At 35.9% G+C, this 24,597-nt stretch overlaps 6 protein-coding genes, 1 long non-coding RNA gene and 1 pseudogene across 10 annotated transcripts; 4 read left to right on the top strand and 4 right to left on the bottom strand.

Moving 5' to 3' along the window:
- The first annotated feature begins 6,609 nt into the window (after positions 1-6,609).
- LOC112696116 (S-adenosylmethionine synthase 3-like) lies at positions 6,610-7,781 on the top strand (annotated as a pseudogene).
- A 381-nt stretch (positions 7,782-8,162) lies between these two features.
- Positions 8,163-10,453, bottom strand: LOC112696110 (thioredoxin-like 3-3). Of its 4 annotated transcripts, none has more exons than XR_011864041.1 (4): positions 9,874-10,361; positions 8,855-9,029; positions 8,738-8,763; positions 8,163-8,537 (listed from the first exon to the last, which is right to left on the bottom strand). XR_011864041.1 is itself a non-coding variant. In XM_072199502.1 (4 exons), exons 2-4 carry the CDS (start codon positions 8,993-8,995, stop codon positions 8,404-8,406), a joined length of 285 nt encoding a protein of 94 aa, XP_072055603.1. In that variant the 5' UTR covers positions 8,996-9,029; positions 9,874-10,414; the 3' UTR covers positions 8,163-8,403. The 4 variants fall into 4 exon arrangements, 1 of the variants encoding a protein (XP_072055603.1); XM_072199502.1 differs by having other exon boundaries at positions 8,163-8,521; positions 9,874-10,414; XR_011864040.1 differs by lacking the exon at positions 8,738-8,763 and having other exon boundaries at positions 8,163-8,556; positions 9,874-10,453.
- A 330-nt stretch (positions 10,454-10,783) lies between these two features.
- Positions 10,784-12,473, top strand: LOC112696025 (S-adenosylmethionine synthase 3-like). The gene has a single exon (XM_025748612.3). It carries the CDS (start codon positions 11,265-11,267, stop codon positions 12,444-12,446), a length of 1,182 nt encoding a protein of 393 aa, XP_025604397.1. The 5' UTR covers positions 10,784-11,264; the 3' UTR covers positions 12,447-12,473.
- A 322-nt stretch (positions 12,474-12,795) lies between these two features.
- On the bottom strand, positions 12,796-15,062 carry LOC112746989 (uncharacterized). Its single transcript, XR_003818887.2, has 3 exons — positions 14,482-15,062; positions 13,403-13,694; positions 12,796-13,186 (listed from the first exon to the last, which is right to left on the bottom strand). It is a non-coding gene; the product is annotated as an uncharacterized lncRNA (long non-coding RNA).
- Positions 15,063-15,882: 820 nt separating this feature from the next.
- LOC112696054 (S-adenosylmethionine synthase 3-like) lies at positions 15,883-17,055 on the top strand. Its single transcript, XM_025748640.3, has one exon. It carries the CDS (start codon positions 15,883-15,885, stop codon positions 17,053-17,055), a length of 1,173 nt encoding a protein of 390 aa, XP_025604425.2.
- A 350-nt stretch (positions 17,056-17,405) lies between these two features.
- On the bottom strand, positions 17,406-19,870 carry LOC112696067 (thioredoxin-like 3-3). Its single transcript, XM_025748672.3, has 4 exons — positions 19,093-19,870; positions 18,131-18,305; positions 18,013-18,038; positions 17,406-17,796 (listed from the first exon to the last, which is right to left on the bottom strand). The coding sequence occupies exons 2-4, from the start codon at positions 18,269-18,271 to the stop codon at positions 17,577-17,579; spliced, it is 387 nt and encodes a 128-aa protein (XP_025604457.1). The 5' UTR covers positions 18,272-18,305; positions 19,093-19,870; the 3' UTR covers positions 17,406-17,576.
- Positions 19,660-21,694, top strand: LOC112696036 (S-adenosylmethionine synthase 3-like). The gene has a single exon (XM_025748622.3). The coding sequence runs from the start codon at positions 20,486-20,488 to the stop codon at positions 21,665-21,667; it is 1,182 nt and encodes a 393-aa protein (XP_025604407.1). The 5' UTR covers positions 19,660-20,485; the 3' UTR covers positions 21,668-21,694.
- A 323-nt stretch (positions 21,695-22,017) lies between these two features.
- Positions 22,018-22,912, bottom strand: LOC112696083 (thioredoxin-like 3-3). Its single transcript, XM_025748683.3, has 3 exons — positions 22,743-22,912; positions 22,625-22,650; positions 22,018-22,408 (listed from the first exon to the last, which is right to left on the bottom strand). Exons 1-3 carry the CDS (start codon positions 22,881-22,883, stop codon positions 22,189-22,191), a joined length of 387 nt encoding a protein of 128 aa, XP_025604468.1. The 5' UTR covers positions 22,884-22,912; the 3' UTR covers positions 22,018-22,188.
- Between the last annotated feature and the right edge of the window lie 1,685 nt (positions 22,913-24,597).

The following is a 24,597-nucleotide window of genomic DNA, read 5'->3' as shown; positions in this document are numbered from 1 at the left end:
ACAAGGTAGTGGAAATATGGTTGTATCTAAAAGTGAACCTGACAAGATAGAAAGTTCAGGTGCAATTAACTTTATGTGAAGTTGATAGTTCATAGTTGTTAAATGATAATTTAGTCAAACCTGCCAAAACATATAATGACTCTCGACTATAAACTTCACATAAAGTTAACTGCGTTCTACCTTTCTTCAATCATCTCTCTCAAAAAGGTCAAGTTAAACACCATTAATTTTCCAAATACAAACTTACACAACAATATTATTATATCTATTTCAATAACTCCTATAATGATTTATATATCTTTTCAGGTCAATCCGTATCAATAAGTATTTACTATTCAAACAATGAACAAGCAAATGAGGTCAAACAAAGTCAAATGTCATTACTAAATTGGGATGAGAATGTAGAAATTAGTGCGCTCTTTGAAAGGAGCTATTCTAGAGGTAAGTCAATTGCAGGATATAAATATACTCAAGTCTAGGAAACACAAAATTTTAGAAAAATATATGACATGTTTGATGAAATTCTAACTACTTGATTAAACTAAGCAGATATTACAAAGAATGATGAACTTCAATGCACATAAACACAATCCATCCGAAGAGCATTTAATAACTTCGACGAAGCTGAGGGTGGCGCAACCAAAAACCCAAAAGCAAAATGATAGTGAGCACATAGGAGAAAGGATCAGCACAAATAGAAGCAATTCTAGATACATAGAGGAAGAGGGAGAAGAACTAGTTAGCATAGAAAGGAATTGGTGAGAAAACCGAGTGAGAAGAATGGTTTTGATTTGATTTGGATTGAGCTGTCTAAGTCCAAACTTTGATCTAAAGGTGGATTTTTTTTTTGTCTAGATATAAAGTTGGATTAAATTTACATTTTGAATATGATTAAAAATAGTCTTTAGCTGCTGTATCTTCATTCAAACCCAAACTTAGACGTTAATTACTTGATTAAATTACTTACTGTGGTTGCAGATGAGTTTTAAGCTAAACTGCTATAGAGTTCTCCCGTCAATACATTATCTGCAAAGCTGAAAAATCTAGCATCTTCAAAACTACTCTTATTGCTATAAACCTCAGATACCTTCCTTTTGTTGTTTGAAGTTTTTGTTACAATGTTTTAAAGGAAGAATAAAGATTATTCAACTGAATAACTTAAATTAGAATCACCACTAATAAGTATTTTTTTAATGTAGTCCTCATGCATTGACATTCTATAACTGTCTTTAGTGTTAAAAGCTTCTATTAGTTCTATTTTATTTATAACTAAGATTCAAGATATCACAATCTCATTTTCAACACTTTGAAACTACACTCTTATACAATAACTTAAACAATTGCTGTGAAGCTTCATTTGTTGTTTGAGATGTGAAAGAGAACAAATTATAAAAGTTCAATTTATTTTACTTTTTTATTAAAAAATTTTTAAAAAAATATAATAATAAAAAGTATAATTATAAAAAATTAACAAAAATAATGAAAGAAAAAAGAAAAAATAGATTGTGTCTTTTGTTATTGTCTCTATGTCTTTTGTGCCATGATGGATACAAAATATATTAATTCAGTATTTTTGAACACAATATCTTTGTCCATTCTCATTTACCAAATACAATTTTGTGTCTCTATAGTTCTATTTTAGTGTCCTGTACTTATAAATAAACGCAGCTTTATAGAGGTCTTCTGATCAGTGCCGTATTCACACCAATGGACTACGAATCCCTTTACAATTTCCTAATCATCCATGATATTTTTCCTTTTCAAACTGGCTAATGAAGCTGAGTTTTGTTGTATTGCTCCACCTATTCTATTTGTGTATACCTGTTTATGTTCTCATGGACCACACATGGTTCTTGCCGTTTGTCCTCATCTTTACAACATTATCCAGCCTCCAGTTCTGTTTGTTTTCCTTTTTTTAATGTTATTTAAAGCCTTTGTTATCAACCTTAAAAATCACATAACTTCATAAAATTCTAAAATAAACTCTATGTACTTATCTTCGCCGTTTATGTTTGTCACCAGTGGCCCATAATATGGTATCTATTTCAACTATAAACACATTCAGTCCCTATTAATATAAATATATCTCTTAATCTAACTACAACTTCCATTCAATCTCTAATTTCTCTGTATTTTTTTCAATTTATTTGCTTTATATGTTTGTTTTTATTTATTTGTTGAACTTTATTTTAGCTAACCAAAGCATAATTAATATGAAAATTATGTGTTTTTAAAAAAATTTTAATTTGATTTATAGCAAAAAATGTTTCAATTTATATACATTATAATACTTGAAAATTATCCCCATCCAACCAGGCATAGTAGTTAGAATTTCGATTTAACTCTTAAAATTTTTTGATATTATGATTTTAAATAAGTTTATCAATTTTACAAAATTCATACTAAGTCTAATGATTTTACGATTTAAATCTTGTTAAGATTTTATGTTTTACGTTCTTAATTTACTTTTTTTATTTTACGTAAAATCTCGATTTTCATAAAAACTATTCTATTGTTTCTTGTAAACTGCCTATTTCTTCCAATACCTCTAGTTAGCATTTTATTAGTCCAGGTGTTGTATTATTATTTCTTTGATGGAAAGAATCCTTAATTTATTAAAGGTATGAGACTAACTTGGGATAGAAATTCACAATAATAGTATTCCTTAGCAATGTTAATCTCCAATTTATTAAACACACTACTATATATTTATGTAGTTATTATAATCAAAGATTTGTATTCCGCATTGTTTTTTTTAATAAAAAACTTTCTATCAGAGTTATCAAAGTTACTTACCTCAAATTTTATTTCCCGACTCTTGTCTATTCGGTGTGCTCCTTATTTTCTAATGATTTTATTTAAGACTATTTACGTGTTTTTAATATATCTTTTACGGTTAATTTTTAAAAAAATGTAAGACTAATTTAACAATAATTTTATAAGAACAACCTTTAATAAAAATAAATCAAACATAATTTTTATGCATTATTATCAATTTTAAAATTATAAGACAATTTTAAAAATTATTTCTATAATTTATTCCTACTTTAAATTATTTATTAGCAATTTTTATATTGTCAAATTCAACATCACATCCTCATAGTACTAAAAAAATATATAATTGAATTGAACTTTTTTTCACTTTGCTTGGGCTGGAAAGTCATTCCTGACGTCACTGGATCTGTTTGTGACCATACCATGATATTATTCAAGCATCGAATCCAAGACAAAAAAAAAAAACATTGAATCCATCAATTTAAATAATGGCTAAAATACTTTCATAATTGGGACTTTGGTCAGACTTAATCCCTTTTTATGTATATTTAGGACTTAATGAATCTTAAACCCACGTGCATTGGACAAATTATATCACCTTCAAAGCCTACCAAAATTTTGTGAAAAACAATGATGAAATTTGTCTTATGTTAATACATGTGTAAAGGTTACACATTATATCATCTAAATTCTTTTTAACAATCTAATGCAATTTCTTATCCCAGGATTCTTTGAGACTAAAGATTTGGAGAACCGATTTTGTGATTGGTCTTTAGCATTATTTATTTGCTTCTGTCTTTAGAATTAAATCGAGATTCTAGTTAATAAACAGAAATATATTGATTCACTAAAACATATTTTTAACCTTTAAATTATGCAATTCAAAAGTATAAACATAAAAAAGTTTAAATAGTGATATTTTTAAAAACTCATCGCTCAATTTCTCAGACACCAAAAGACTAAATCAACATTTCATTTTGTCAATTTAGTGGCCGCAGTGTGGATATGATAAAGCTACTTGTCAAGTAACAATAGGAAGCCATTATTAGGGCTCATCTCACCCTTTGGGATAGGACTGATGAGGAGTGAAAAATTTTGCTGTAATAATATAAGACTGAAAAATGGCATTTGTTTTTATAATTGTTAAATACTATCTAAAAAAAAAAGTTTAGAGGCCATTATTTTTATTAAAATTTAGTCAACACTTAATCTGCAAAAAAAAAAAAAAACAATTTTATATTATTAATATAATTTCACACCATTAAAAATATTAATAATAACTAATTACTAATCACAAAACAAAATCTGCTGCTCCAAACATTCTTCCTATCTAAAATTTAATTCTGATTTTTACACTTTGTCATGCAAAGAGAGAGGCTTGTTTTCTTTTCTTTTGTTCACACACAACTACACAAGCAATCTATCATATACGTGCTACTACTTGCAACTATTGAAACACTTTTCATATATGTTGGTGGTTCAATTAAAAAAAATATCACGGCATTCTATAAAGTTATAGGGTAAAAGTATTCTTATGGTGTATATAATTGATAAATTATTACGTGTTTCATTAACTAAAATAGATTATTTTTAATCTTTTTACATTAATTAGATAAGGGCATTGGTATCTTTATATATAAGCAATGTAGAGAAAATTTTTAATAAGATAATTAATAATTGACAATAAATATAAAATTTTATTGATAGATAAATTGAATCAGTAATATAAATAGAATAATACTATTTATTAAAATGTTTTGTGTATTTTTATGAGATTTTTTTAAATAAATAAATTAAATATTTTATTCATAGAATATTTATCAATTTCTATTTTTTTATATATTTTATTTATAGCGTAAACGAATTAAAATTACTCATATTTAGTTTACATTGTAAATGAAATAAGACACGATTTTATTTGGTTTGATTTCGTTTGCAAAACGAAATATATAAAATTTGAAAAAATACACATATTTTTTTTTTACCGTGCAAACGAGATAAATTTATAATTATTTTGTTTACACTATAAACGATATATATGTATTTGTAAATATAAAAATATAATTTTTGAAAATAATAAAAAATAAGAATCGATGTACTTTGTAATTATTTAGATCGACTTTAATTAATTTATATGTGATCTATATTTTAAATTTTAAATTAATAACTTCGTTTGTTTGTACGAACTCTTCAAAACAGAACATTTCAAATAATAGAAAAAATGAACGGTTTCAAATAATAAGAAAGATGACCGGTTTTAAAATAGAGATGGTAATACCACCCGAACCCGCGGGTATCCACCCCACCTCTACCTGTTTGGGGCGGGTAATTACCCGCCCCGCACCGGGGCAGTTTTTAGTGGGACAGGTTGTTGGGAAGGGCGGGGTGGGGTCGGGTTTAGGTAATACCCGCCCCGCTATATATACAATATATATAATTTTAATATATAATATGTATAATATATGTAAAATAATTAGTAAATGATTAATAATATTGTATCATATTTAAATTTTTACTTTAATTTATGTTATGTATGTGATGATAATTATATAAATTTTGAAATTTAATTTTATTTATTGAATTTTAATAATTATAAGGGCGGATAGGGCGGGGCGGGTACCCGCATGGGCGGGTTAGGGTTCAACGTTTTACTACCCGCGGGTAGAAGCGGGATAGATTTTATGTGGATTGTTATACGACAGGACAGGGTCGGGTAGAGCAAAAATCCGCCCCGTTGCCACCCCTATTTCAAAATGATAGGGGAGATAGGCGGTTTTAACTCACAGATTAGTGGACAACTAGAAGTATTACGAAATTTGAAACTGTCAATTTAAAACTAGTACATTATTTTCCTAAAAATTAACACATTTAAATTAGTACTAAAAAAATAAAAATTATATAAAAATTTTAGTTGGTGCACGTATTTGAATGTGTTGTTCTTCTGGTTCTTCTTGTTTGGACTTGTGCGGAATTATTCGTTTGTTATTATTGCCTTTATCCAAATCCATTTGGATCTGCTCCACATTATCGTTATCAAGATCTGGTATAAAATATTTGTGGCTCTCGATTTCTGCAGCTCATTCAGATCTATATGCCCTTTCTTTTTTTTTTTTGTGTTTGTGATTTTTTTTATTTGCTTGGTGATTATGCTTGCATGAAGTAATAATAAAGTGAAATTGTAATTCTCTAGTGAAAGCTCAGAGAATTGAGAGATCGGTTGTGCGGTTTTTGATCTATTTTATCAAGCATGAAACGAAGTAGCTTTTGAAAATAAATATTTGCAAGCTAGTAGAAGCCAAAACTATCGCTACCTTTCCTAGAATCATTAGAGTAACGATAAATCAACGTGTCGACTTTACTTAAAATTACGCAGTGCTTGATTCCTGTTGTAAACATTTCACATCGTAGATCTACATACGATTCAATGATTTCATCACAGATTTAATGTGATAATGAAATCTAATTTCATCTTCATTGACCTGAGATGTATATAAAGTATGATAGATATAACAACAAATCAACTGTACAAGTGCAACTCCTAACTAACTCACGAACTGTTATACTGCATAACTTCATTATATGCAAAGACATTTGGCCAAAAGGTTATCTACGATCATTATGGCTTTACATGGAGCTATAATGGCTGACAACTTATGCACTAATCAATCGATTAAAACATATTTGAAGGTGCTACAGAAATTTGATATTTGTTAATTTCATGCATTAGAATGTACATTGTTTACTCTTTGATTATTGTTTTATATATTATTCATTAAACACATTTCAACATATCTTTTCTCACCTGACACCCTTTTTCCTTATTTAATGTCAGATATGGAGACCTTTCTCTTCACCTCCGAATCTGTAAATGAAGGTCACCCTGACAAGATCTGTGACCAGGTTTCGGATGCCATCCTTGATGCTTGTTTGGAGCAAGACCCGGAGAGCAAGGTTGCCTGTGAGACCTGTACAAAAACCAACATGGTTATGGTCTTTGGTGAGATCACAACCAAGGCAAATGTGAACTATGAGAAAATAGTTCGAGACACTTGCAGAGGCATTGGGTTTGTTTCAGTTGATGTCGGTCTTGATGCTGACAACTGCAAAGTTCTGGTCAACATTGAGCAACAGAGCCCTGATATTGCCCAAGGAGTTCATGGTCACATGACTAAAAAGCCTGAGGAAATTGGTGCTGGTGACCAGGGACACATGTTTGGCTATGCCACAGATGAAACACTTGAGCTAATGCCACTTACTCATGTCCTTGCTACTAAACTTGGTGCCAAGCTCACTGAAGTTAGAAAGAACAAAACATGCCCATGGGTGAGACCTGATGGAAAAACTCAGGTTACTGTTGAGTACAAGAATGATAATGGAGCCATGATCCCGATTCGTGTGCACACTGTCCTCATCTCAACACAACATGATGAAACTGTCACCAATGACAAGATAGCAGCGATTTGAAGGAGCATGTAATAAAACCTGTCATCCCAGCTAAATACCTTGATGACAAGACTATCTTCCACCTCAACCCTTCTGGTCGTTTTGTGATTGGTGGACCCCATGGAGATGCAGGGCTAACTGGCCGTAAGATCATCATTGACACCTATGGTGGTTGGGGTGCTCATGGTGGAGGTGCCTTCTCCGGCAAGGACCCAACCAAGGTTGATAGGAGTGGTGCATACATTTTTAGGCAAGCAGCGAAAAGTGTGGTAGCTTCAGGGCTTGCTCGACGCTGTCTTGTGCAGGTTTCTTATGCAATTGGAGTCCCAGAGCCACTCTCTGTTTTTGTAGACACCTACAAAACAGGAAAGATTCCAGACAAGGACATATTGGCTCTGATTAAGGAAAATTTTGACTTCAGGCCAGGAATGATTGCCATCAATCTTGACCTCATGAGAGGAGGCAACTTCAGGTACCAGAAGACTGCTGCTTACGGACATTTCGGACGTGACGATCCTGATTTCACTTGGGAGACGGTGAAGATGCTCAAGCCCAAGGCTTGATGAGATAGTCAGATTACAGGTGGTTATCATCGCAACCATCTTTCAAACTTTGGGTAAACAAGAAAATAAAAGGAGTTTCAATGCGTACCTCTTATTGAAGATTACGTTTCACAGTTTGATGAGGAACGAGGGTTAGATATGCTTCTTAGGCGGATACGTTAGTAAAATAGGAGTTTGCAGCATTAGCTGCCTCTTTTTTTTTTTCGGTTTTACCACTTCAAATTTCTTAAACTGTTACCGATTCTTTTCCCATTTCTGCTGTTAATTGTTTTGCAGCCAATCTCGTGTAGTTGGTGTAAACTTAAAATGCTATCTACGTGATATTTTTTTTTATCAATTTATGAAGCTGTTTACCTCATAAAAGGACGGTTTATATGGTTGTAGTTTCAAATGGAAACATTGGATACTGGGTTTGCCTGAATATTCACTGAATTGTTCATGATTCACATTGTTACATCTACTGGAAAATTGCAAGCATGTCACTTAACTCTGACAATAAAAATGACATTGTATAGTGTACTCAAGAGTGCAACCAGACGCGATCACGCAGCCTCTCTTCTCCAGCACCATACATTTCATCTACCTTTTCACCATCTCGAAAAAATTGAAAAGTAGGGGTGTATCAAATGTGTTGAGTTGTTTCTGGGCATTCATCAATATCTGCATAGACGAAGGAGAGCTTTGGAAAATTATTGCTCAATCTATGGAATGCAGGGAGGATTTCACTGCACACGCGGCACCTGAAAAACCAGGAAACTAGATCATTCATAATCTCCTGTTCTATATTTCAATTTCACACAACCACCTTACAAGTTACAACAATCAAGTAAGCCTAAATGGTAAAAGATGCTACCTGCTTTTGTGTTCACTTAACATCAGTTTTCATTATTATATCGATTCTTAATACCTTGTATAGTAATATAAATCAAACATATTCAGAGAAGAGATAAACATACCAAGAGGCGCCATAATTGATAATAGCCTGCAAAAAAAAATAATCAAACATATGTCATATTAGAAATTGCAGAAAGATGAAGGGAAGAGATTGTTGGGAAATGGAAAGGGGTGGTTACGGAAGTTTTGGAGGTTTTGATGTTGAAGAGGATGTGAGCGAGGTCATCGTCGGTGGAATCAGTTTTGAAGTTGGAATGAGGGGTGAGAGGTAACCCTTCCTTGCTGCTGCTGGTGGTGATGCTACTTAAGCCCTTCTCCATTCTATGCCTACCGGTAATCAATCCCAATACAATCCTAGGGATGTATAAGTCAATTCAGTAACAGAATTCCAAGAAAGTATGAGTGATATCAAACCTAGTTGTCAGAACCGAACCAATAATCAAACCGGTTAGACTACTAGATCACTAGGTTATTAGTTCAACTAGTGGATCACAAGTTGAACCGGTCTCAAATAAAAATATAAAATCATCAAAATTAAAATTTAAAATACTCGTCTTCATTAACACTTTAACAACAATCAAGTCTCAATTTCTAAAAATAACTAATAGAAAAATAGACATCAAATAGTTAGTACTACAATAGGCGAATAACTAATTCGCCGCGGATTTGTGCTCCGTTTAAGGGTTTGCCGCGCCAATGAGTTCCTGCATATACAAGACGATATTCGAATCGATACTTGCTTAAGCGAATTAGTGAGTTAACCGATAGACTAATCCAAGTTGATTTGCTTAATAGGATCTTAATTTGACACAATAAAAGTGCAAACATAACAATCCATAAATTATGTCCAAGGAGTTTGTGAGAAGCATCTTAAACACTGTTTAAAAAAAAAATCAAAAAATCAATCACAAATCAATATACACATGACACAATAATTTACAATCATCTTATTACATTAATCATCATTTGTACATACAAATACAATTAGCATCAATACAATTAAAAAAAAAACAAAAAATATGTCCAAGGAGTGAAAGCATCTAAAACACGTTAAAAAAAAATCAATCAATCACAGCCAGATACAAAACAAGACAAAAAAAAAAAAAAAAAAAAAAAAAAAAAAAAAAAAAAAAAAAAAAAAAAAAAAAAAAAAAAAAAAAAAAAAAAAAAAGAATAACTAAAAAAATAAAAAACTGACCTACAGCAGAAGCAGAAACAGAGTCAGTGACGGTTTTCCAACTTGGAGTCGGTGCAGGTTGCGCCGTTGCAGAGCAGACCACTGGCGAGAGAGGGCAGAGCTTCCAAGAGGAGCAGAGGGGAGTTTGCAGAGGAGCCAACACGATGACGACGGAGGCAGCAGAGGCAGACAAGCACAAGGCTGAGGCAGAACAGGTGAGGCACGGCACAAACAAGCGGCCGGAAAGATAGAGACGGAGGTGGCAGAGGCGAACAAACACTGGCGGCGTGGGGACGAGGCGGAGGAGCCGGCGAGGAGAGTGTGTGAGTGAGATAGAGAGGTGAGAGTGTGTGAGTGAAGCTGTGATTCTTGGGAGATAGTGAGTTGAGGTTGGGGATGACCAGATGGTTTGGGGTGCCGTTGGAAAATTAGGTTTTTTTTTTTTTCAAATTCATAAACCAAAATGGCGTCGGAATAAGAGAATTTTTCTAATCTTGCTTAAAAAACCCATTAAAATTATTGAATGTGTTGTTCTTCTGGTTCTTCTTGTTTGGACTTGTGCGGAATTATTCGTTTGTTATTATTGCCTTTATCCAAATCCATTTGGATCTGCTCCGCATTATCGTTATCAAGATCTGGTATAAAATATTTGTGGCTCTCGATTTCTGCAGCTCATTCGATCTATATGTCCTTTTTTTTGTGTTTGTGATTTTTTTTTATTTGCTTGGTGATTATGCTTGCATGAAGTAATAATAAAGTGAAATTTTAATTCTCTAGTGAAAGCTCAGAGAATTGAGAGATCGGTTGTGCGGTTTTTGATCTATTTTATCAGGCATGAAACGAAGTAGCTTTTGAAAATAAATATTTGCAAGCTAGTAGAAGCCAAAACTATCGCTACCTTTCCTAGAATCATTAGAGTAACGATAAATCAACGTGTCGACTTTACTTAAAATTACGCAGTGCTTGATTCCTATTGTAAACATTTCACATCGTAGATCTACATACGATTCAATGATTTCATCACAGATTTAATGTGATAATGAAATCTAATTTCATCTTCATTGACCTGAGATGTATATAAAGTATGATAGATATAACAACAAATCAACTGTACAAGTGCAACTCCTAACTAACTCACGAACTGTTATACTGCATAACTTCATTATATGCAAAGACATTTGGCCAAAAGGTTATCTACGATCATTATGGCTTTACATGGAGCTATAATGGCTGACAACTTATGCACTAATCAATCGATTAAAACATATTTGAAGGTGCTACAGAAATTTGATATTTGTTAATTTCATGCATTAGAATGTACATTGTTTACTCTTTGATTATTGTTTTATATATTATTCATTAAACACATTTCAACATATCTTTTCTCACCTGACACCCTTTTTCCTTATTTAATGTCAGATATGGAGACCTTTCTCTTCACCTCCGAATCTGTAAATGAAGGTCACCCTGACAAGATCTGTGACCAGGTTTCGGATGCCATCCTTGATGCTTGTTTGGAGCAAGACCCGGAGAGCAAGGTTGCCTGTGAGACCTGTACAAAAACCAACATGGTTATGGTCTTTGGTGAGATCACAACCAAGGCAAATGTGAACTATGAGAAAATAGTTCGAGACACTTGCAGAGGCATTGGGTTCGTTTCAGCTGATGTCGGTCTTGATGCTGACAACTGCAAAGTTCTGGTCAACATTGAGCAACAGAGCCCTGATATTGCCCAAGGAGTTCATGGTCACATGACTAAAAAGCCTGAGGAAATTGGTGCTGGTGACCAGGGACACATGTTTGGCTATGCCACAGATGAAACACCTGAGCTAATGCCACTTACTCATGTCCTTGCTACTAAACTTGGTGCCAAGCTCACTGAAGTTAGAAAGAACAAAACATGCCCATGGGTGAGACCTAATGGAAAAACTCAGGTTACTGTTGAGTACAAGAATGATAATGGAGCCATGATCCCGATTCGTGTGCACACTGTCCTCATCTCAACACAACATGATGAAACTGTCACCAATGACAAGATAGCCAGCGATTTGAAGGAGCATGTAATAAAACCTGTCATCCCAGCTAAATACCTTGATGACAAGACTATCTTCCACCTCAACCCTTCTGGTCGTTTTGTGATTGGTGGACCCCATGGAGATGCAGGGCTAACTGGCCGTAAGATCATCATTGACACCTATGGTGGTTGGGGTGCTCATGGTGGAGGTGCCTTCTCCGGCAAGGACCCAACCAAGGTCGATAGGAGTGGTGCATACATTGTTAGGCAAGCAGCGAAAAGTGTGGTAGCTTCAGGGCTTGCTCGACGCTGTCTTGTGCAGGTTTCTTATGCAATTGGAGTCCCAGAGCCACTCTCTGTTTTTGTAGACACCTACAAAACAGGAAAGATTCCAGTCAAGGACATATTGGCTCTGATTAAGGAAAATTTTGACTTCAGGCCAGGAATGATTGCCATCAATCTTGACCTCATGAGAGGAGGCAACTTCAGGTACCAGAAGACTGCTGCTTACGGACATTTCGGACGTGACGATCCTGATTTCACTTGGGAGACGGTGAAGATGCTCAAGCCCAAGGCTTGATGAGATAGCCAGATTACAGGTGGTTATCATCGCGGCCATCTTTCAGACTTTGGGTAAACAAGAAAATAAAAGGAGCTTCAATGCGTACCTCTTATTGAAGATTACGTTTCACAGTTTGATGAGGAACGAGGGTTAGATATGCTTCTTAGGCGGATACGTTAGTAAAATAGGAGTTTGCAGCATTAGCTGCCTCTTTTTTTTTTCGGTTTTACCACTTCAAATTTCTTAAACCGTTACCGATTCTTTTCCCATTTCTGCTGTTGATTGTTTTGCAGCCAATCTCGTGTAGTTGGTGTAAACTTAAAATGCTATCTACGTGATATATTTTTTTTATCAATTTATGAAGCTGTTTACCTCATAAAAGGACGGTTTATATGGTTGTAGTTTCAAATGGAAACATTGGATACTGGGTTTGCCTGAATATTCACTGAATTGTTCATGATTCACAATGTTACATCTACTGGAAAATTGCAAGCATGTCACCTAACTCTGACAATAAAAATGACATTGTATAGTGTACTCAAGAGTGCAACCAGGCGCGATCACGCAGCCTCTCTTCTCCAGCACCATACATTTCATCTACCTTTTCACCATCTCGAAAAAATTGAAAAGTAGGGGTGTATCGAATGTGTTGAGTTGTTTCTGGGCATTCATCAATATCTGCATAGACGAAGGAGAGCTTTGGAAAATTATTGCTCAATCTATGGAATGCAGGGAGGATTTCACTGCACACGCGGCACCTGAAAAACCAGGAAACTAGATCATTCATAATCTCCTGTTCTATATTTCAATTTCACACAACCACCTTACAAGTTACAACAATCAAGTAAGCCTAAATGGTAAAAGATGCTACCTGCTTTTGTGTTCACTTAACATCAGTTTCCATTATTATATCGATTCTTAATACCTTGTATAGTAATATAAATCAAACATATTCAGAGAAGAGATAAACATACCAAGAGGCGCCATAATTGATAATAGCCTGCAAAAAAAAATAATCAAACATATGTCATATTAGAAATTGCAGAAAGATGAAGGGAAGAGATTGTTGGGAAATGGAAAGGGGTGGTTACGGAAGTTTTGGAGGTTTTGATGTTGAAGAGGATGTGAGCGAGGTCATCGTCGGTGGAATCAGTTTTGAAGTTGGAATGAGGGGTGAGAGGTAACCCTTCCTTGCTGCTGCTGGTGGTGATGCTACTTAAGCCCTTCTCCATTCTATGCCTACCGGTAATCAATCCCAATACAATCCTAGGGATGTATAAGTCAATTCAGTAACAGAATTCCAAGAAAGTATGAGTGATATCAAACCTAGTTGTCAGAACCGAACCAATAATCAAACCGGTTAGACTACTAGATCACTAGGTTATTAGTTCAACTAGTGGATCACAAGTTGAACCGGTCTCAAATAAAAATATAAAATCATCAAAATTAAAATTTAAAATACTCGTCTTCATTAACACTTTAACAACAATCAAGTCTCAATTTCTAAAAATAACTAATAGAAAAATAGACATCAAATAGTTAGTACTACAATAGGCGAATAACTAATTCGCCGCGGATTTGTGCTCCGTTTAAGGGTTTGCCGCGCCAATGAGTTCCTGCATATACAAGACGATATTCGAATCGATACTTGCTTAAGCGAATTAGTGAGTTAACCGATAGACTAATCCAAGTTGATTTGCTTAATAGGATCTTAATTTGACACAATAAAAGTGCAAACATAACAATCCATAAATTATGTCCAAGGAGTTTGTGAGAAGCATCTTAAAACACTGTTTAAAAAAAAAATCAATCAATCACAGCACCTATTATCTAATAACACTCTCTCTGACAAATTCTTCCCATTCCAATCTCTTGATTCACAGAACCTATGAGCATCAATATTACCTATAAAATTACAAATACAATTCATCTAAACCTATTACAAATTAAATCAATCAGTTGTACATACAAATACAATTAGCATCAATACATTAAAACAGCAAAAATCCAGTATAAAAATTAAAAAGAATAACTAAAAAAATAAAAAACTGACCTACAGCAGAAGCAGAAACAGAGTCAGTGACGGTTTTCCAACTTGGAGTCGGTGCAGGTTGCGCCGTTGCAGAGCAGACCACTGGCGAGAGAGGGCAGAGCTTCCAAGAGGAGCAGAGGGGAGCTTGCAGAGGAGCCAACACGATGACGACGGAGGCAGCAGAGGCAGACAAGCACAAGGCTGAGGCAGAACAGGTGAGGCACGGCACAAACAAGCGGCCGGAAAGACAGAGACGGAGGTGGCAGAGGCGAACAAACACTGGCGGCGTGGGGACGAGGCGGAGGAGCCGGCGAGGAGAGTGTGTGAGTGAGATAGAGAGGTGAGAGTGTGTGAGTGAAGCTGTGATTCTTGGGAGATAGTGAGTTGAGGTTGGGGATGACCAGATGGTTTGGGGTGCCGTTGGAAAATTAGGTTTTTTTTTTTTTTCAAATTCATAAACCAAAATGGCGTCGGAATAAGAGAATTTTTCTAATCTTGCTTAAAAAACCCATTAAAATTATTGAATGTGTTGTTCTTCTGGTTCTTCTTGTTTGGACTTGTGCGGAATTATTCGTTTGTTATTATTGCCTTTATCCAAATCCATTTGGATCTGCTCCGCATTATCGTTATCAAGATCTGGTATAAAATATTTGTGGCTCTCGATTTCTGCAGCTCATTCGATCTATATGTCCTTTTTTTTGTGTTTGTGATTTTTTTTTATTTGCTTGGTGATTATGCTTGCATGAAGTAATAATAAAGTGAAATTTTAATTCTCTAGTGAAAGCTCAGAGAATTGAGAGATCGGTTGTGCGGTTTTTGATCTATTTTATCAGGCATGAAACGAAGTAGCTTTTGAAAATAAATATTTGCAAGCTAGTAGAAGCCAAAACTATCGCTACCTTTCCTAGAATCATTAGAGTAACGATAAATCAACGTGTCGACTTTACATAAAATTACGCAGTGCTTGATTCCTATTGTAAACATTTCACATCGTAGATCTACATACGATTCAATGATTTCATCACAGATTTAATGTGATAATGAAATCTAATTTCATCTTCATTGACCTGAGATGTATATAAAGTATGATAGATATAACAACAAATCAACTGTACAAGTGCAACTCCTAACTAACTCACGAACTGTTATACTGCATAACTTCATTATATGCAAAGACATTTGGCCAAAAGGTTATCTACGATCATTATGGCTTTACATGGAGCTATAATGGCTGACAACTTATGCACTAATCAATCGATTAAAACATATTTGAAGGTGCTACAGAAATTTGATATTTGTTAATTTCATGCATTAGAATGTACATTGTTTACTCTTTGATTATTGTTTTATATATTATTCATTAAACACATTTCAACATATCTTTTCTCACCTGACACCCTTTTTCCTTATTTAATGTCAGATATGGAGACCTTTCTCTTCACCTCCGAATCTGTAAATGAAGGTCACCCTGACAAGATCTGTGACCAGGTTTCGGATGCCATCCTTGATGCTTGTTTGGAGCAAGACCCGGAGAGCAAGGTTGCCTGTGAGACCTGTACAAAAACCAACATGGTTATGGTCTTTGGTGAGATCACAACCAAGGCAAATGTGAACTATGAGAAAATAGTTCGAGACACTTGCAGAGGCATTGGGTTCGTTTCAGTTGATGTCGGTCTTGATGCTGACAACTGCAAAGTTCTGGTCAACATTGAGCAACAGAGCCCTGATATTGCCCAAGGAGTTCATGGTCACATGACTAAAAAGCCTGAGGAAATTGGTGCTGGTGACCAGGGACACATGTTTGGCTATGCCACAGATGAAACACTTGAGCTAATGCCACTTACTCATGTCCTTGCTACTAAACTTGGTGCCAAGCTCACTGAAGTTAGAAAGAACAAAACATGCCCATGGGTGAGACCTGATGGAAAAACTCAGGTTACTGTTGAGTACAAGAATGATAATGGAGCCATGATCCCGATTCGTGTGCACACTGTCCTCATCTCAACACAACATGATGAAACTGTCACCAATGACAAGATAGCCAGCGATTTGAAGGAGCATGTAATAAAACCTGTCATCCCAGCTAAATACCTTGATGACAAGACTATCTTCCACCTCAACCCTTCTGGTCGTTTTGTGATTGGTGGACCCCATGGAGATGCAGGGCTAACTGGCCGTAAGATCATCATTGACACCTATGGTGGTTGGGGTGCTCATGGTGGAGGTGCCTTCTCCGGCAAGGACCCAACCAAGGTCGATAGGAGTGGTGCATACATTGTTAGGCAAGCAGCGAAAAGTGTGGTAGCTTCAGGGCTTGCTCGACGCTGTCTTGTGCAGGTTTCTTATGCAATTGGAGTCCCAGAGCCACTCTCTGTTTTTGTAGACACCTACAAAACAGGAAAGATTCCAGTCAAGGACATATTGGCTCTGATTAAGGAAAATTTTGACTTCAGGCCAGGAATGATTGCCATCAATCTTGACCTCATGAGAGGAGGCAACTTCAGGTACCAGAAGACTGCTGCTTTCGGACATTTCGGACGTGACGATCCTGATTTTACTTGGGAGACGGTGAAGATGCTCAAGCCCAAGGCTTGATGAGATAGCCAGATTACAGGTGGTTATCATCGCGGCCATCTTTCAGACTTTGGGTAAACAAGAAAATAAAAGGAGCTTCAATGCGTACCTCTTATTGAAGATTACGTTTCACAGTTTGATGAGGAACGAGGGTTAGATATGCTTCTTAGGCGGATACGTTAGTAAAATAGGAGTTTGCAGCATTAGCTGCCTCTTTTTTTTTTCGGTTTTACCACTTCAAATTTCTTAAACCGTTACCGATTCTTTTCCCATTTCTGCTGTTGATTGTTTTGCAGCCAATCTCGTGTAGTTGGTGTAAACTTAAAATGCTATCTACGTGATATATTTTTTTTTATCAATTTATGAAGCTGTTTACCTCATAAAAGGACGGTTTATATGGTTGTAGTTTCAAATGGAAACATTGGATACTGGGTTTGCCTGAATATTCACTGAATTGTTCATGATTCACAATGTTACATCTACTGGAAAATTGCAAGCATGTCACCTAACTCTGACAATAAAAATGACATTGTATAGTGTACTCAAGAGTGCAACCAGGCGCGATCACGCAGCCTCTCTTCTCCAGCACCATACATTTCATCTACCTTTTCACCATCTCGAAAAAATTGAAAAGTAGGGGTGTATCGAATGTGTTGAGTTGTTTCTGGGCATTCATCAATATCTGCATAGACGAAGGAGAGCTTTGGAAAATTATTGCTCAATCTATGGAATGCAGGGAGGATTTCACTGCACACGCGGCACCTGAAAAACCAGGAAACTAGATCATTCATAATCTCCTGTTCTATATTTCAATTTCACACAACCACCTTACAAGTTACAACAATCAAGTAAGCCTAAATGGTAAAAGATGCTACCTGCTTTTGTGTTCACTTAACATCAGTTTCCATTATTATATCGATTCTTAATACCTTGTATAGTAATATAAATCAAACATATTCAGAGAAGAGATAAACATACCAAGAGGCGCCATAATTGATAACAGCCTGCAAAAAAAAAATAATCAAACATATGTCATATTAGAAATTGCAGAAAGATGAAGGGAAGAGATTGTTAGGAAATGGAAAGGGGTGGTTACGGAAGTTTTGGAGGATTTGATGTTGAAGAGGATGTGAGCGAGGTCATCGTCGGTGGAAGCAGTTTTGAAGTTGGAATGAGGGGTGAGAGGTAACCCTTCCTTGTTGCTGCTGGTGGTGATGCTACTTAAGCCCTTCTCCATTCTATGCCTACCGGTAATCAATCCCAATACAATCCTAGGGATGTATAAGTCAATTCAGTAACAGAATCCAAGAAAGTATGAGTGATATCAAACCTAGTTGTCAGAACCGAACCAATAATCAAACCGGTTAGACTACTAGATCACTAGGTTATTAGTTCAACTAGTGGATCACAAGTTGAACCTGTCTCAAATAAAAATATAAAATCATCAAAATTAAAATTTAAAATACACGTCTTCATTAACACTTTAACAACAATCAAGTCTCAATTTCTAAAAATAACTAATAGAAAAATAGACATCAAATTAGTTAGTACTACAATAGGCGAATAACTAATTCGCCGCGGATTTGTGCTCCGTTTAAGGGTTTGCCGCGCCAATGAGTTCCTGCATGTACAAGACGATATTCGAATCGATACTTGCTTAAGCGAATTAGTGAGTTAACCGATAGACTAATCCAAGTTGATTTGCTTAATAGGATCTTAATTTGACACAATAAAAGTGCAAACATAACAATCCATAAATTATGTCCAAGGAGTTTGTGAGAAGCATCTTAAAACACTGTTTAAAAAAAAAATCAATCAATCACAGCGCCTATTATCTAATAACACTATCTCTGACAAATTCTTCCCATTCCAATCTCTTGATTCACAGAACCTATGAGCATCAATATTACCTATAAAATTACAAATACAATTCATCTAAACCTATTACAAATTAAATCAATCAGTTGTACATACAAATACAATTAGCATCAATACATTAAAACAGCAAAAATCCAGTATAAAAATTAAAAAGAATAACTAAAAAAATAAAAAACTGACCTACAGCAGAAGCAGAAACAGAGTCAGTGACGGTTTTCCAACTTGGAGTCGGTGCAGGTTGCGCCGTTGCAGAGCAGACCACTGGCGAGAGAGGGCAGAGCTTCCAAGAGGAGCAGAGGGGAGTTTGCAGAGGAGCCAACACGATGACGACGGAGGCAGCAGAGGCAGACAAGCACAAGGCTGAGGCAGAACAGGTGAGGCACGGCACAAACAAGCGGCCGGAAAGACAGAGACGGAGGTGGCAGAGGCGAACAAACACTGGCGGCGTGGGGACGAGGCGGAGGAGCCGGCGAGGAGAGTGTGTGAGTGAGATAGAGAGGTGAGAGTGTGTGAGTGAAGCTGTGATTCTTGGGAGATAGTGAGTTGAGGTTGGGGATGACCAGATGGTTTGGGGTGCCGTTGGAAAATTAGGTTTTTTTTTTTTTTTCAAATTCATAAACCAAAATGGCGTCGGAATAAGAGAATTTTTCTAATCTTGCTTAAAAAACCCATTAAAATTATTGAATGTGTTGTTCTTCTGGTTCTTCTTGTTTGGACTTGTGCGGAATTATTCGTTTGTTATTATTGCCTTTATCCAAATCCATTTGGATCTGCTCCGCATTATCGTTATCAAGATCTGGTATAAAATATTTGTGGCTCTCGATTTCTGCAGCTCATTCGATCTATATGTCCTTTTTTTTGTGTTTGTGATTTTTTTTTATTTGCTTGGTGATTATGCTTGCATGAAGTAATAATAAAGTGAAATTTTAATTCTCTAGTGAAAGCTCAGAGAATTGAGAGATCGGTTGTGCGGTTTTTGATCTATTTTATCAGGCATGAAACGAAGTAGCTTTTGAAAATAAATATTTGCAAGCTAGTAGAAGCCAAAACTATCGCTACCTTTCCTAGAATCATTAGAGTAACGATAAATCAACGTGTCGACTTTACTTAAAATTACGCAGTGCTTGATTCCTATTGTAAACATTTCACATCGTAGATCTACATACGATTCAATGATTTCATCACAGATTTAATGTGATAATGAAATCTAATTTCATCTTCATTGACCTGAGATGTATATAAAGTATGATAGATATAACAACAAATCAACTGTACAAGTGCAACTCCTAACTAACTCACGAACTGTTATACTGCATAACTTCATTATATGCAAAGACATTTGGCCAAAAGGTTATCTACGATCATTATGGCTTTACATGGAGCTATAATGGCTGACAACTTATGCACTAATCAATCGATTAAAACATATTTGAAGGTGCTACAGAAATTTGATATTTGTTAATTTCATGCATTAGAATGTACATTGTTTACTCTTTGATTATTGTTTTATATATTATTCATTAAACACATTTCAACATATCTTTTCTCACCTGACACCCTTTTTCCTTATTTAATGTCAGATATGGAGACCTTTCTCTTCACCTCCGAATCTGTAAATGAAGGTCACCCTGACAAGATCTGTGACCAGGTTTCGGATGCCATCCTTGATGCTTGTTTGGAGCAAGACCCGGAGAGCAAGGTTGCCTGTGAGACCTGTACAAAAACCAACATGGTTATGGTCTTTGGTGAGATCACAACCAAGGCAAATGTGAACTATGAGAAAATAGTTCGAGACACTTGCAGAGGCATTGGGTTCGTTTCAGCTGATGTCGGTCTTGATGCTGACAACTGCAAAGTTCTGGTCAACATTGAGCAACAGAGCCCTGATATTGCCCAAGGAGTTCATGGTCACATGACTAAAAAGCCTGAGGAAATTGGTGCTGGTGACCAGGGACACATGTTTGGCTATGCCACAGATGAAACACCTGAGCTAATGCCACTTACTCATGTCCTTGCTACTAAACTTGGTGCCAAGCTCACTGAAGTTAGAAAGAACAAAACATGCCCATGGGTGAGACCTAATGGAAAAACTCAGGTTACTGTTGAGTACAAGAATGATAATGGAGCCATGATCCCGATTCGTGTGCACACTGTCCTCATCTCAACACAACATGATGAAACTGTCACCAATGACAAGATAGCCAGCGATTTGAAGGAGCATGTAATAAAACCTGTCATCCCAGCTAAATACCTTGATGACAAGACTATCTTCCACCTCAACCCTTCTGGTCGTTTTGTGATTGGTGGACCCCATGGAGATGCAGGGCTAACTGGCCGTAAGATCATCATTGACACCTATGGTGGTTGGGGTGCTCATGGTGGAGGTGCCTTCTCCGGCAAGGACCCAACCAAGGTCGATAGGAGTGGTGCATACATTGTTAGGCAAGCAGCGAAAAGTGTGGTAGCTTCAGGGCTTGCTCGACGCTGTCTTGTGCAGGTTTCTTATGCAATTGGAGTCCCAGAGCCACTCTCTGTTTTTGTAGACACCTACAAAACAGGAAAGATTCCAGTCAAGGACATATTGGCTCTGATTAAGGAAAATTTTGACTTCAGGCCAGGAATGATTGCCATCAATCTTGACCTCATGAGAGGAGGCAACTTCAGGTACCAGAAGACTGCTGCTTACGGACATTTCGGACGTGACGATCCTGATTTCACTTGGGAGACGGTGAAGATGCTCAAGCCCAAGGCTTGATGAGATAGCCAGATTACAGGTGGTTATCATCGCGGCCATCTTTCAGACTTTGGGTAAACAAGAAAGTAAAAGGAGCTTCAATGCGTACCTCTTATTGAAGATTACGTTTCACAGTTTGATGAGGAACGAGGGTTAGATATGCTTCTTAGGCGGATACGTTAGTAAAATAGGAGTTTGCAGCATTAGCTGCCTCTTTTTTTTTTCGGTTTTACCACTTCAAATTTCTTAAACCGTTACCGATTCTTTTCCCATTTCTGCTGTTGATTGTTTTGCAGCCAATCTCGTGTAGTTGGTGTAAACTTAAAATGCTATCTACGTGATATATTTTTTTTTATCAATTTATGAAGCTGTTTACCTCATAAAAGGACGGTTTATATGGTTGTAGTTTCAAATGGAAACATTGGATACTGGGTTTGCCTGAATATTCACTGAATTGTTCATGATTCACAATGTTACATCTACTGGAAAATTGCAAGCATGTCACCTAACTCTGACAATAAAAATGACATTGTATAGTGTACTCAAGAGTGCAACCAGGCGCGATCACGCAGCCTCTCTTCTCCAGCACCATACATTTCATCTACCTTTTCACCATCTCGAAAAAATTGAAAAGTAGGGGTGTATCGAATGTGTTGAGTTGTTTCTGGGCATTCATCAATATCTGCATAGACGAAGGAGAGCTTTGGAAAATTATTGCTCAATCTATGGAATGCAGGGAGGATTTCACTGCACACGCGGCACCTGAAAAACCAGGAAACTAGATCATTCATAATCTCCTGTTCTATATTTCAATTTCACACAACCACCTTACAAGTTACAACAATCAAGTAAGCCTAAATGGTAAAAGATGCTACCTGCTTTTGTGTTCACTTAACATCAGTTTCCATTATTATATCGATTCTTAATACCTTGTATAGTAATATAAATCAAACATATTCAGAGAAGAGATAAACATACCAAGAGGCGCCATAATTGATAACAGCCTGCAAAAAAAAAATAATCAAACATATGTCATATTAGAAATTGCAGAAAGATGAAGGGAAGAGATTGTTAGGAAATGGAAAGGGGTGGTTACGGAAGTTTTGGAGGATTTGATGTTGAAGAGGATGTGAGCGAGGTCATCGTCGGTGGAAGCAGTTTTGAAGTTGGAATGAGGGGTGAGAGGTAACCCTTCCTTGTTGCTGCTGGTGGTGATGCTACTTAAGCCCTTCTCCATTCTATGCCTACCGGTAATCAATCCCAATACAATCCTAGGGATGTATAAGTCAATTCAGTAACAGAATCCCAAGAAAGTATGAGTGATATCAAACCTAGTTGTCAGAACCGAACCAATAATCAAACCGGTTAGACTACTAGATCACTAGGTTATTAGTTCAACTAGTGGATCACAAGTTGAACCGGTCTCAAATAAAAATATAAAATCATCAAAATTAAAATTTAAAATACACGTCTTCATTAACACTTTAACAACAATCAAGTCTCAATTTCTAAAAATAACTAATAGAAAAATAGACATCAAATTAGTTAGTACTACAATAGGCGAATAACTAATTCGCCGCGGATTTGTGCTCCGTTTAAGGGTTTGCCGCGCCAATGAGTTCCTGCATGTACAAGACGATATTCGAATTGATACTTGCTTAAGCGAATTAGTGAGTTAACCGATAGAGTAATCCAAGTTGATTTGCTTAATAGGATCTTAATTTGACACAATAAAAGTGCAAACATAACAATCCATAAATTATGTCCAAGGAGTTTGTGAGAAGCATCTTAAAACACTGTTTAAAAAAAAAATCAATCAATCATAGCGCCTATTATCTAATAACACTATCTCTGACAAATTCTTCCCATTCCAATCTCTTGATTCACAGAACCTATGAGCATCAATATTACCTATAAAATTACAAATACAATTCATCTAAACCTATTACAAATTAAATCAATCAGTTGTACATACAAATACAATTAGCATCAATACATTAAAACAGCAAAAATCCAGTATAAAAATTAAAAAGAATAACTAAAAAAATAAAAAACTGACCTACAGCAGAAGCAGAAACAGAGTTAGTGACGGTTTTCCAACTTGGGGTCGGTGCAGGTTGCGCCGTTGCAGAGCAGACCACCGGCGAGAGAGGGCAGAGCTTCCAAGAGGAGCAGAGGGGAGCTTGCAGAGGAGCCAACACGATGACGACGGAGGCAGCAGAGGCAGACGAGCACAAGGCTGAGGCAGAACCAAGGTTTAGAAAACCGGACCGGTCATCAAACCGCTCTAGCTACTGGTTCACTGGTTCAATTGTCCAACCGGTTTAACTGATGGTTCAACCGGGAAAACCGTTTTAAAATAAAATAATAAATAAATTATAAATAAACATCCTAAAAATAGTATAATATAAATATTAAAATAATTTTCAAATTTAAAAAACTACCTTAAATGTCATCGATCAAATTCATATACTCTTATTAATATACAAACTCAAGTTAAATAATATAAAAAAATATCAAATATTAAATGTCAACATAAAAATTTATCAATCAGAGAAGTGGTTAATGGAAATACAAAACAATCAGAGAAGTGGTTAATGAAAATACAAAAAATCAAAATAATGCATGCTTTTTTCTCAAGGTGTGATAGAATCTTATGGCATGGGAGAGACCTTCACCAATTATCTTACGTTCGTGGGGAGTCAAGATTCTCTGATCAAGTGATCATAGACCTGTGTATAGCATATTCTCAGCAGAAGTTGATCAAAGAAGCTCTAGTGGCAAAAATATTTCAGCAAAACCAGCATTCAACATTCCAAAACCAGCAAAACCAGCAACTATAAATGACCATAAGTCTCTTTACCCAAGTCAAAATAAACAACTATATCTGAACTCAACAATCAGCCTTCAGCACCAAACATTACAAAACATTAACCAATAGTCACACTAAA

This window comes from Arachis hypogaea, chromosome 1 (genome assembly GCF_003086295.3).
Source record: "Arachis hypogaea cultivar Tifrunner chromosome 1, arahy.Tifrunner.gnm2.J5K5, whole genome shotgun sequence".
Classification (NCBI taxonomy): domain Eukaryota; kingdom Viridiplantae; phylum Streptophyta; class Magnoliopsida; order Fabales; family Fabaceae; genus Arachis; species Arachis hypogaea.
This window is presented reverse-complemented; position numbering and strand designations above follow the sequence as displayed.